A 13,200-nucleotide genomic window follows, 5' to 3' on the forward strand; every position below is an offset into this window, starting at 1 on the left:
GCATGTCAACTTTGTAATCAGAGGTAAGAGAATTTCTTGGGTTTGTTCCATAAGCTAAGCGCTCATTCGGTGCTGGTGTGTGCATACATTTAAGTATGGAAAGAGGAATGGAAGAGTATGGAAGAGGAAACATTTACCTAGCAGAGGAAACCCGAGATTGAGGCCTGGATTCTTTTCCTGGGATTGATGCAGAATATCCTTTATGACCTTGGCCAAAACACTTAAAACTTTTTGTGCCTCAAATCCCTCATCAATAAAAAAGAATAATGTTACTTCCTGTCCTTCACAAGGCTGTCTGTCAAGTTTAATTAATTAATATTTATAAAGTACTCTGAGATCCTTTGATGTAGAAGAGCAGAACAGTACATACCATTTGTCACTATTACATTAGTTTTATTTGAATTCTTCAGTTTTGCCCATAAATTTCTCCTAAAATACATGTTGTCTCTTGCTGTTGACAAAACTGTAATCAGTTAAATTTAAAAGACGGTGCTTCCCACCATGTTCTCTGTAGCAGCATTGGACTTCTTATGCCCTATTTTTATTTCCACCTTCTAACTGTAGGTTATAAACTTCCCAAGGGCCCAAACCTGACATTTTGTTCTGAAGAGTTACCCATATGGCGCGGCTGCATATCAAAAGCCAAAAATTGTGAAATTGTAACAACTGAATTTTTCAGGGACAGATACAGCCAAACGCACAGTAAGTACACTGAGAGTGTGTGGCCAAATCCTATCTGAGTTTTCACTGAAAGCTCCATTTCCACTTGTAGAATACAGTCTCTGAGAGTCACTGGCAGCTTTGCCATTGACTTCTGCAGGGTAGGAAATGAAAAAAACCATTAGCTCCACTCCTTAATGTACCTATTACATTGTTTCAATTATTACATGATCCTATTTAGAGTTTTGCAGCATTCATTTTTTTCATTTTTCAGGTGGAAAGAAACACAAGAGAGGTACATTTCTAGGGAAGTAACAAAAACATATTAAGATCTAACACACCAAAGTTAGATAGCGCTCTAAATAAGATTTGCTATGTCACATTGTCCTACAGTGTATTATTTTGTAACACTGTAGTTATTTAAAAAGCAAACATCCCTAAAGAACCATAAAATGTACAGCTGCTAATAAGTATAGCGCACTACAATTACACTCTTAAAAAAAGCCAAATTGACCTTTTTCATTATGTTGCATGGGAAATTAAAATACTAGGCAAGTAATAACCACTGCATAAAGTATATAATAATGCAAAGTAATTATAGGTTCTAATGCTATTTAAAATCCTATATCAATTTTGTCTTGCCACAGAACCAAAAAGCCGTACTCTGAGTAAGGCAGGCAGAGCCTCCCAGTAGAGCCCACTCAAGTAAGACACATGAACACTCCAAGATTTCATTTCTTAAACCCTTCACATCCCTGTTTCTGCAAACCACTCTTCTAGTATCATTATTAAAGTGCCTAATATATTTCTGTTGTTCGCTTCATTTATTACATGCCATAATGGGGCTGCATATCTTTAGCGTTGGTTATGCACAATTAGCACTTAGTTATTGTCTTGTCACTTCAGCCCATACAAGACAAACTTCTTTAATGTAAGCAGTCAGCTAATCTTCATCAGTCAAGCAGAGCAGACAATGTTTGTTACCCCGAGTACAAAAGATTTTCATCATAGTTAGTACTCTTGGATGTGAGGAAATTAACTTTTTTTTTCTCTTCCTCCAAAAAACCCAGCTGTTGAGATCATTTTTAATATTCCTCTTTTGCCGTAACAAGTGTGAACTAATGTAGTGTCTCACTTTGCAACTAATATACTTCAGATTTTGCCCTATGGCCACTGATTCCCACTGGAAAAGTGCTGTTAGGTGCTTCTGAAGTGGAGCATTTCAGGGATATTTAATAATTCTTAGCCTTGTCATTCCTTAGCCTTCGTTCAGTCTAGGCTCTTGGTTCACTTTTACCTTGCATACAGTTTGGATGAATGGTTGCTGAGATAGTCTTATGAGAGTCTTAGATTGGGAACACAGGAATTAATTTACTTGAAATATGATTTAGTTCATCTAGTCAGGACAGTGAGTAGTACCAGAAGTTTCAAAAAAAATCAGGAATTGTCAAAAGTGTGTTCTTCTGTGGTTCTTTCAGCAAAGCATTCCAATGACTGTCTATTCTGTCAATATTGAATGGTTTTAAATCTTATGTTTGTCATTACTCATATAATAGCAAAAACATAGAAATACTGGACAGCTGACCCCCTGCCTCTGATTATTTTTTATCATCTTTCTGCTATGAAATCTTTTCTTTTAAACTGAGTAATCTTGTCACTCACTACACCATTAATAATTTTCATTGCCCTTGTCAGGATCCTCTGTTCTTCCTCTACTTAAAGATAGGGTAATCAAAACCAAACAGCAGATTCCAGGTGAGGATGAGTTTACAAGATAACCATTTAATTTTGTTTCTTCGTTCCATGGTTCCCCTTGTAGGCAAAATAACTTTTTTGAGCCAACTTTTAAGTCTGCTCTTCATTTGCACTCTGGTTACTATCCCTGATGTGGTATACTCAAAGATAAATATTTTTATTTATAAACACATCTGCAACATCCACAAATCACTAATAGAGCTAGCAGAACTCACCAGCTATTGCCAAGATGTGTATATTTGACCCTATTCCCTTCTCTCCCCCAATCAAATTTTAAATTCTTTGTGAGGTTCTTTCCACTGACATAAGTTCAACATATCTGGGGTACTACTGTAAGGCATACAACAGTTACTGTCTACCATTTAGATTTTTCCTAGCAGAAGATATGCAACGTTCATGAAGAAACGAAATTGTTTCTTCAGTTGGCATTATTTCGCATTGGCCAACAGTGAATTTCTTCTGACATTATGCGCCTGGTGGCTTGGAAATCCTTCTGATGCCTTCTGCCTTCCAAACTTTCTAATAATTGTATTAACTCACATCACATTGATCCTTGGGGCAGCCAGCTCTTTATGCTTACTATCATATGACCCTCAGATTTTTGCCCTTTAAACAGTTGATCCTGGCCTGGCGAGAGAGGAGCCCGCCCATTGCCAGTGCTTTTCATGAAAAATTCAATGACTTTTCTGCTTCTGTTTGCTTTACTATTTTTGAGTATGTACTACTCAACATTTGCATCAAGGCTCAGTGCAGGTGGTAGTTAGACCACCTTGATTTCAAGGGACTTTTGTTCAGGCCATGAACTCCCTCCCTCAACTAACATTTAATGTATCTGTTCCCTTTTTCTGGCCTAGAGAAGGCTAGATTTTCAGTTAGAAGAAAACCTGATTGCCTCATATGTCTGTCGTATTGTACACTAGAAACATAGGACAGGAAGAGGTCTCTTGAGCTGCTGAGTCTAGTCCCCTGGTGTCAAATAAGCACTATGCCATATTTTCCCTTTCATAAAGCTATTCAACTCTAAAATCTAATTGCTCCATGCAGCTAATTTTTGCTATCCTTCCCTTTTGTTCTTGCTACTGGTGTGTAAAGCTGTAGAGATTTTGTGAATATTAAGCTCTACTCCTAGTTTAAAGGTTTTAGCTTCCCCTTATCTTTCATGTCTCTGTACAGCTTCCTCCTAATTTGAAGAGTTTTTCCATTTCCATAGAGCTTAGTGACAGTCATCTTAATGGACTGAACGCTCACCTTGCCACTCGGTATTAAACTTCTGCTCAGAAGCACTTCACCTTCCTTTGGCAGTACCCTCAATGTAGGTTGGTTTCTGTAGAAAATTTAAAGGGAAAATGGAAACTACTGGAAAAATAAACTTGTAAACAGACATTGCCTTTCACACTTTGTCAGGTTGCATGTGTGTGACTAGCAAAATGGAGTGGAAAATCTTGCAAGCAGGCTCAGCTGTATTTTTGCTTGACACTTTTGACTACAGTGATGATCTTAGCCTGCCTTCGGCTTTCCCACTTTCCTGAGTTTGTGTCCTTCCTTTCGCTCTCCGTCGGCTATTTTAGCGGCTCGTTCCAGACTTCTGTGATAATTTCTGTCTGTACCCTGAAGTCAGCTTAGGGTGTTTTTTTTTTTTTTTTTTTTTTTAAAAAAAAAAAAATTTTTTTTTTTTTTTTTTTTTTTTTTTTTTTTTTTTTTTTTTTTTTTTTTTTTTTTTTTTGGGTTTTTTTTTTTTTTTTTTTTTTTTTTTAAAAAAAAAAAAAAAGTCTGCTGTCACTAGGGGTGTTTAAATCAATTCTTCTGTCTTTCCATTTCTGTCTTGGAAGCAGCCTTTATTTTACTGGGCTCTGCACCGAGAATGGTTACGCGGTCGTTCAGATCACCGTCCTCGTGCAGCTGCACACACGTCCCGTACAAACTGCAGAGTGCTCGCACAGTGCTGGCTTTGTTCGCTGTCAGGCAGGGGATTTTGTGGAATGTAATGTTAGGGACCTACTTATTTCAAACGCTAGCATTAGAATTTTGTGTGTACGTTCCTTTCACAAATTTTTAAGACCTTTATTTTCATCRAACATCTCCAAATTTTGAATAAAAATAAGTATATTTTCCACACCAGCTTTTATAAAAATAGTAACTGAAATGCACACTAAGTTCATCTTAAGCTGAACTGGCTTACCATTTACTTAGGATTCTGTGTATTTAGTTCATCTTACTGATGAAAATGTACAAGCCCAGTCACAGCTTAGACTTTCCAGCCTTTGATAATAAATGGACCTTTTGACAGGACCCTAAAATTAGTAAAATACAGGTGTGGACAGATGAACTGTGAAGTAAAAGAGGGTTTTGTTCTCTTGATAATGCGCGTAGATTAGCATTAATTTGTGTTGTACTGGAAACACAACTGGAAAAAAAAAGGAAAGGGAGAAAAGCAGAGGACAAGTTGCATCACTGAGTGCAAAAAGCAGAGAGGAAGGGTGGGGACGAGGTAAATCTCTGCTTTCCTTATGCTAGATGAAATCAGTTAAATGCGTCCATATTCTGTTTGTGCCTTTCTGCGACAACAAGCTCCGACATTTCGAGAGGAGGCACTTCACACACAGCAATCTTTGTTCACAGCAATATTTCTCTCACTTCCTTAAGAAGTCTTCAGTACTTTGACATGCATCCTGTATGTCAGAAATGACAGACAGCAGAAAGATCTCCTTAAATCTCTGCTCTGAACAAAGAAGTAGCTATTTCTCAAAATGGAAGTTTTGTACTACTTATGATTAGTCTGGGCACACCCTCCCCTTCCAAACAAGATGATAACAGAGGTCATTTTGTAATATAAATGGCCTTCCTTTTGCCATTTTAAAATATGACAGGAGTTCTAGGATATAGGTTAATTATAATGGTCATTTGACTAATGTCACAGTCATGTCAAAAGTAGTACTATCAATTTATGGTGGTAAGTCCAATCTGGCATGTTAATGCAGCCTGTTGTATATTTTTTCCTGTTCATCTTGCATGCCTATTAAATAAATTAAACTGGGTGAGAGTTTTAGGGAAGAAAAGGGTGAAGACTACCATCTGTCTGCTAGAAAAGTAATAGTCTTGCCTCATTATATACTCCTAAGCSAATTGCCATTTTAATATGAGAACGCTTTGCTTTTTCATCAAAGATCAATATTCATCTCAATATCCTCCTTGACTCTGTTTGATATATGTGTCCAGTTGTGCCCTGATTTATACTCTATGTCAATTCTATTAAAAAACATTCTCACGGGCTGGGGCGGGGGGGTGTTAGGCTCRAATTTCCCCTTCTGCTTTAAACCTGATGCAGCTAATCCTTAAGTATGCAAAACCAAACTGAAGAAGTTGCAAAATTTACCGTTTTGACTTCAGAAGAGGCTAAGCCTGCTTTTGAGAGTCAGATAAGGTCAAAAGCGTGGCACCAGACGGACAGGACCTGTCGCATTTCATTCATCTAGCTGCCCTCTCTCGTCGTACTCCGGAGCTAGTAGGCTGCGTTTCAAGCCTTTTGTCACCTGGTGCTTACCTCTTTGTCGCCAAATGAATGCGTAATTCACACGTTTAGTACTCAGGGGCACACGCAAGCCTCGCTGCCAATCTTTGCCAAGGCGTTTCAGTCCCTGAACTTGCACAATATGAAAGCAGACGCAGAATCTGGGCCGCAAGTGTCACGCAAGTTAACAGGTTTCCCCCGAGACACTGATGATCACCCCTCAGCGTGCAGACGTCGCCGCCGGTGAGCGCGGAGGGTGTCTCGCCACGCAGACAGACGGCCACCCGACAGGTTATCGCACAGCCGAGCACGTCTAGACAGGCCACYGGCAGCCTCTCCACCAGACGGCCGTGCGGTCGAAGGTACATGATTTGTGGGGCTGTGTGTGTTTACAGCCCGTGCATAGAGCTGTCAAACGCCACGTAGACCTAGGTAGAGCGTTTCTGGCGCGGCRTATTAACATAGCAAAAGCAAAACCCGGTGGCACTTTTTATTGGGAGAGGTGCGCTGACACCCTTCCGTAGGTGGTACAGTTTAATTCAAACCGTGGCACTTCTCTGAGGGCTGAAGAACAAAGTCCTTTAGCCAGCCAGGATTTTTGGTACAAGCAATACTGTAGGAATCCATATGTGAAAGCACTGCTGTGCAAGTGAGTTGCGCTTTAGCATTGTCTTTTTCATTTGCAATTTATACAAATTASTATGCTAAGTTCCCTGTTACACTGGATCACAAAGGAGTACGTAGCCAAATAGCTCTCACAGCTCTGAGTCTGTGCTTTCTGCTGGGCAAGCAGATGTGCTCGTGTGTCCCACTTGTGCCTGACCACAGGGACGGCCAGCGCACTGCGCAGTGACCTCCTCGTGTGGTGGGCGCTGCCGGCCAGCCGTCGCAGGTTCGGGCCCCATCCGTAACGTCACAGCTAGCTGTAAAGCAGTGATTGATGCGTGACGATGGCTGGTTTCTCTTGCTTTAGCCCATATCAACCAGTGTGTTCATTAAATAGAAACTAAGAAGGAWTTTTTTTTCATTATTTTTATTTTAATGGGACTTCTTTGGGAAAAACACTTTTATGTATTAGCACTAGTTAAGACTCCTGCACTTAATCTGGCAAAAATACACCAATTTCAGTTAGTATTGCTGTTGATGGACAAAGATTCAAAAGAGGGAAACTTGAGAAACCCTTGAAGAGCTTGTTTGTTTCAAGAATTCCTCATTTTAACAAATTTACATAAAATACTTTTTGGTTGTTAGCAGCCTAATATACCAGGACTGGGATGGGAGGGGGAGAAGRAACCTGTAAATTCTATAAAACAGTCTTGACCATAAATAACTTAAAGATTTCAGGATCATTCCATAATCTCTATTTTCAATCATCATCAGCAGCAGGCATTAATCCTACAGAAAAAAAGTCCACAAATAAACAAACCAATTTTCCTTTAAGAGCAAAGCTAATTCTTTTCAATCCACTTTTTTATTACACTATTTTCCTTCTATCTATTTAGCTAGCATAAGGATAAATTTCCAAAGCTACCCAGTTGGAAAATAAATGGGTTCGCTGTTTGTCTAGCATTCCAATCTTCACAAATGTAAATCAGTCCAACTGCTACTCATTTAAACCTCCAACTTCACAAAACATTAAAGGACTGCTTTCAATACACAATTTAATCTGTGACAATTCGCCAAGATTTCTGCTCGAACATCATTAGGAATTGACTATCTGATAAAGAGCGACCACTATCAAAGGTCGCACAGGCCAGCTTGTGTAATTTGCGTAGTTTTACTGGGTCAACTACAGCAGACTCCGCTATTTGAAGGTTAAATTGTTACAATTAAATACATATACAGCTATTCCCATAGCTACTCTGTTGTTAAATCTACCGTAAACACCACAAGCATTTATATCTGACCCTAATTGTGGCCAAGATGTCACCATTTGGAAATTATACAAAAAAAGGACATTATAATCCGTTCCGCGTTAAACAATACTTCATGTAGGGAGATCCATAATTAGCTGGTAGAAACGGGTTTCATTTATTCACATCAGTGTTAAGGGGTTCATTTAGGTTACTTTCTTTCTTTCTAATTGGGATAATGTGAGCAGTGCCTCCCAGTGTATTTTATAGCTGGAGAGTTCACTGTAAACAAAGGAATGTAACCCTGCCAAAGCAATCACTAGGGAAACTATTTTTCTGTACCTTGGGCCCTGTTCGCTTTTTTCCCTAAATACCTTAAAGAACACTGGATTTGTCTGAAGGGAGGGCTGGGGGGAGGGAGTGTCAGGGAAGAGCCTCCTTATATTCATGCAGCCTGCATAGCTGGGAAACGCTGCTGAAGTTTGAAACCAGACAGTCGGGAGTGCAAACTTCTGATGGTTTTCCTACGCACCAGAGAAAATCAAGTGAAATAACTGCGTAGCATTTTGCAGCAATCAGATCATTCTGAAGTACATAATAGTATAACAAGGTAGGTATACTCATATCACGAGAGAGAAAGTAGTTAGCTGAGTAACTAAATTTGTAACCAATTCCTGCAGGAAAAGCTCTTTTCTCTGCATACCTGCCTATGCATCTGTAGAAGTGCGCTACAGTATATGTTAAGCGTGTGTCCTAGGTAAGAGTATTTTCATTCTCAGAACCACTAGATTAAATCAATCCTAGTAAAATATTCGGCTGTAATATAGCTGATATTCATATAGATGTCTGTACAACATAAATGTAATGTCTCTCTAATGAGCATTCTACTGCATATGATCACTTTGTTTTCCTTCTGATTTGTGTGGAAGCACTGAATTTACTTTTCATTCAACTCAGTGGCCTTGGATATTTATTCTGTTTTATCTGTGTGATAGTGACCCGATCCAAGACTCCCACAGTCATTGATGGGCCTTCAGTGAAGTCTTTGCCTAGGAAAGCAAGAGCAGTTGTATGCACTGGATTTTACTGAAAGCATGGAATTAATTTGGGTACCAGAGCGTGTGCTATGTGTGTATGTGCTGCAGCAGACAGCAGAGCTGAGAGCTGTGTGGCTGGTACAACAAAACTGTGAACACTTGTGCTACAATTCCTAAATGTAAGATCATAACACATATTTCGTTCTAAGACTACTGGATTTTTTTTTCCTTATTATTGTAATTTCAGATTTTGCGTTGGAGACAAATTTTTCCTGAAGAACAACATGATTCTGTGCCAGACAGACTATGAGGAGGGTTTAATGAAAGAAGGTTATGCACCCCAGGTTCGCTGATCTGATGCCACATCATTAAGAATACAAAGCACTATGTTCTTTTATCTTTTTTGCTCAACATGTATATAAGAAATGACACAGGAACCTACTGAATAGCGTAGATATAGGGAGACAGGATGGTTGCGTGAAATAAAAGGCGGACTGCATCTGTATGTAGTGAAAATTGCTCCAGTTCAGAGTTGAATGTTAATTAAAAAGGTACTGTACATACAGCTGGATTCTTTTTGCTTGCTATTGGGGTTTTTGGTTTGTTTGTTTTTTGTTTCTTTTTGTGTCATTTGGCATGAGATGTTTATTTTGGACTACTGTATATAATGTATTGTAATATTTGAAGCACAAATGTAATACAGTTTTATTGTGTTACCATTTGTGTTCCTGTTTGCTTCTTTGTATTGTTGCATTTAGTACAATCAGTGTCTAAACTTACTGTATATTTATGCTTTCTGTATCTACCAGCTATTTTAAATGAGCTGTATCTTTCTAGTAAAAAGAATTAAAGAGCAAATCCCAACCATTATGCTACACTTAGAGCTTAAGAATACTGTTTACATTAAAACTATTTAGAAAACTTATAACTAGCAGCACTTGCTGCTAATGATGCTATGGTTAAAGGTCTATCAGCACTTCTCTTATAAGCCTCTATTTTTCAGGGGTTAATCATCTGCTGTTTAATTGCATAGATTTTCCTCAAAGAGCACTTTTATTTTACTACAAAATTTTGAAAAACAAATCTGACTGGTTTGGGATATATTATAAAAGGTGCAAAAGTTAATGATTTTAGGTGCTGCTTTTGTGCCCGTTAGGCATTCAAAATGCCTGGGTTTGATTTTTAATTTAGCTGGAAATTAGGCCCTAATGCAAGCCAGTGCCTCTGGGTATCTTGCTTTTTTATATATGTATGTATACATGTGTGTGTTATTTTTCTGAAAGTGTTTAATTTGAGGGGAGAATGAAGAAGAGAGCACTTCTGCTTTATATACATTTTAAAGAATTCTTAGAATTTGGGGTAGTTGTTCTTCTTTTCTTTTCTTTTCTTTTTCTTCAGTTGGAGCTTAACCCTGAAGATTCCTAGGGCCATGTCCTAAACGGACTTTGGGAAAAAAAGTGAAACCAGAAGGTATTGTAAACAGCCCCCCTCCAAGGCTCTGTTTACATTAAGGAAAAGACCCTGAGCTGACGCTAGGAGAGTAACTGGTCACTAAATACCCACCTCAGTGAACGCTAGAGATAATTTAAATGCTGATGTTGATGGGACATACCACGACAGAAAGTGAGAGCTACCCCTATATACGCACTCTGATGTCCACGATAATATCCTACAGGTTTGTCCCAACAATACTGGCAACTAAAATGCTTCTGATAGAGAGGGAGTCACTGTTGACAGCCACTGTTGGCAGTCAGTCCATTTGCTAGGAGAGCTGGACCTATGTTTTTAAAGCCATGAGACTGTTGCATCAGCAGGATGTCCCTAAGTGCTCATACCCCTGACAGAGCTTACAGGTGTTTGGCAAAGGAAAGCAAGATGAATGGTTAAAAAGTTCCTAAATGCMTATTTAATTATTTGCCACTATAATCTACTCCCCAGGAAAACAGCCTACACTGAAAAAACAAAAACCACAGACCCATATAKCTATCCTGCTCTGAAGCTGAATGCTTCGTTCTATTTAGACTAAAATCCCTCGCCTCTGCTCAACGGCATTCAAAGTTCAGTGCTGTCTTCACCTGCTCTTCCTATCCCACTATGCATTTTCACCATCCACCATGTTTTTTCCTGAGGATGGGGAAGGAAACTTTGTAATGCAGTGGAGTAATTCCTCTAGTGTGTGTKTTTTGTGTATACTGCACAGTGGATTTATTTAGAAATGGATATTTAGCTCTAATGACTATTGTTACAGTATGGTTTTGTATCTGGCTGTAAACCCTTTTAAAAATGAGCATGGCTCACAGAACTTGACTTCTCCTGATAGAGGACCAATATGATCAGGCTGTTCCTGCTACTTAGGAAAAATAGCCTCACATAGCTTTTCAGATGAAATTTGGCCTTATGGACTAACTTCCTCCTGAGCCACGAGCCCAAGCCTCTCTTCTGCTCCCTTCCGCAGTCCCCTAATGTTGTGATAATAAAGCAGTTGAAGTCAGAGGTGACAGCAGGATGGCGCTTCTGGATTCTCTTCAACTGCAATAAACACGTTGGCCTTCCCAGGAAGACGAGGCTGACCAGAAGGGGAGAAGTCACATTTTCTTATTTTGATTCTAGTTTCAATATTCTCCTCTGACCTCTACTGTTTCTTTCAGTTAGAAGCTAGAAGGAGCTATATCAGGTTTCCACTAGTAGACTGCAGATTGGATGGAAATCCCTGGTTCAGAAATAGGGCTGCGGAMCAGGAAATGAGGAACCTTGGTTCTGTCTTTGACTTGCTGGAAGCTTGGGCAAGTCACTTAACTTCTCTGTGCCTCAGTTGCCCCCATCTGTCAAATGGGGCTAATACATACACTGCTTTTGTAAAGCATTTTCAGCTCATCAAAAAACCTAGAGCGATGCATGCAAATATTACTGGTAGCATTTGGACATTCTGGGAAAAGAAGAGCATTAAAATGTGCAGTAGGTAGCTACASATCTGAAGCAGGAATGCACCAAACCCAACTGATCCTATGAAAGTTTTCCTGGGGACGAAGGCAACTGTTAGCGTTGTAAACTCTGTGGCGCTCTCTCATTACCACAAAGTGCCACTGCTCAGCTCTGTATGGGGTAAATGAGGAAACTGGAGTGGGAAAATAGTGGCTCATTATTATGTATAATGTTATTTGTATGTGCATGTGTGCGTTTTGTGATATATACTCAGAATGGGGAAGAGAAGGGTGGTCCTGGTATAGATTAAAAAATATATATAGTAGTCTCACCATTCAACAAATCTTAATTGATATAAGGATAAAGAAATGGTGACATCTTGTTTAAAGTGCTGCAATGTGATGGTATGGCATTGCTTTGAGCACTTTGGGCATATACAGCTTATGCACATACATATCTAAAATTAGTATGTACAGGATACAAAATAAACTTAGATTTGAGGGAGGTCAAAAATCAATTACACATTTTCCTGCATTTCTATCTTCCATCTTGCCTGGCTTTTAAAATAATAACTGGGAGTTGAAATACAGTTAATGGAAACATTTACAACTGCACCAAAGTAGAATATTATAGGACAATATTAAAGAGAGGTTATCATCTTCTGCCAGACAGCTTTACTGATCTTTTCGGCTGAAGCCTAGACCATCTCTTTGAGTTCTTTTTAGTTATCTACCTTTGGTTTTCTTCTCCATCACTGTGTGTTTCAACGTGCCCTGCCTGCATACAGCAAAGGTTACTCCAGCGACCATTTTTCCGTGTATGCTTATTTGCCAGACAAGAATGCTTCTGCCTGTATCTCCTACCTTTAGGGTTTTTTTTATCTCTATCTCTATGAATCTCTGAGTTTAGCCAGCCAAAACAAATTCGTAAATCCATTATTCTTGAGCTGCTGTTTTTTAAGCCACCTGGTGAAGTACAAATTACCAAGCTTTGATTTTCAGTTGTAGAAAGCTCTTCTACCTACCCTAACTTGCTGTGTCTGTAACCTGCCAAAACTGGTGATGAATCAAGCTAGCCTGGATGCTGCAGAAGCAGTGACCAGAGCTAAAAGTTGGTCTGYTTCAAAACTGCATTTCTGTCCTGCTTATCGTATGTTTTCTGGTTTCTTTTATGCATGCCTTCAGCCCTCTTCCTACCCTCCCAAAATGTTCAAATTTAAGCTCACATAAAATAAATAAAGAAAATTCACCCACCACCCCTCAAATGTTCCTAGTTGCTTACATATAAAATGATTTTAGGCAAACAGATGGGAAAGTGGTCAGTGAGAAGGGAGACTGTGGGGAAAAGAAACAAACAAGCGGGGATTGGTAGGGTTTAGCCTGCATAAAGTACTTTAAAGGCTTTTTTCATCGTAATATACAGCAGCTTCTTATAATTTTCTCAGCAGTAGGTAGTTTACAGTCAT

At 39.1% G+C, this 13,200-nt stretch overlaps 1 protein-coding gene across 2 annotated transcripts in view; it reads left to right on the plus strand.

Annotated features, from left to right (window-relative positions):
• LMO3 (LIM domain only 3) overlaps positions 1-9,498 on the plus strand; it is a 56,289-nt gene extending 46,791 nt beyond the window's left edge. For both annotated transcript variants that reach the window (XM_085324036.1, XM_085324035.1), the window contains exons 3-4: positions 1-23; positions 9,061-9,498. The exon at positions 1-23 is cut by the window's left edge and continues 103 nt beyond it. In XM_085324036.1, the coding sequence (XP_085180162.1) occupies positions 1-23; positions 9,061-9,166 (129 nt within the window). In that variant the 3' untranslated portion in view covers positions 9,167-9,498. The remainder of the gene's footprint in view (positions 24-9,060) is intronic.
• Positions 9,499-13,200: the final 3,702 nt, after the last annotated feature.

Source organism: Rhea americana, unplaced genomic scaffold (assembly GCF_003343005.1).
Source record: "Rhea americana isolate MKP2758 unplaced genomic scaffold, rheAme1 scaffold_9, whole genome shotgun sequence".
In the NCBI taxonomy this organism is placed as follows: domain Eukaryota; kingdom Metazoa; phylum Chordata; class Aves; order Rheiformes; family Rheidae; genus Rhea; species Rhea americana.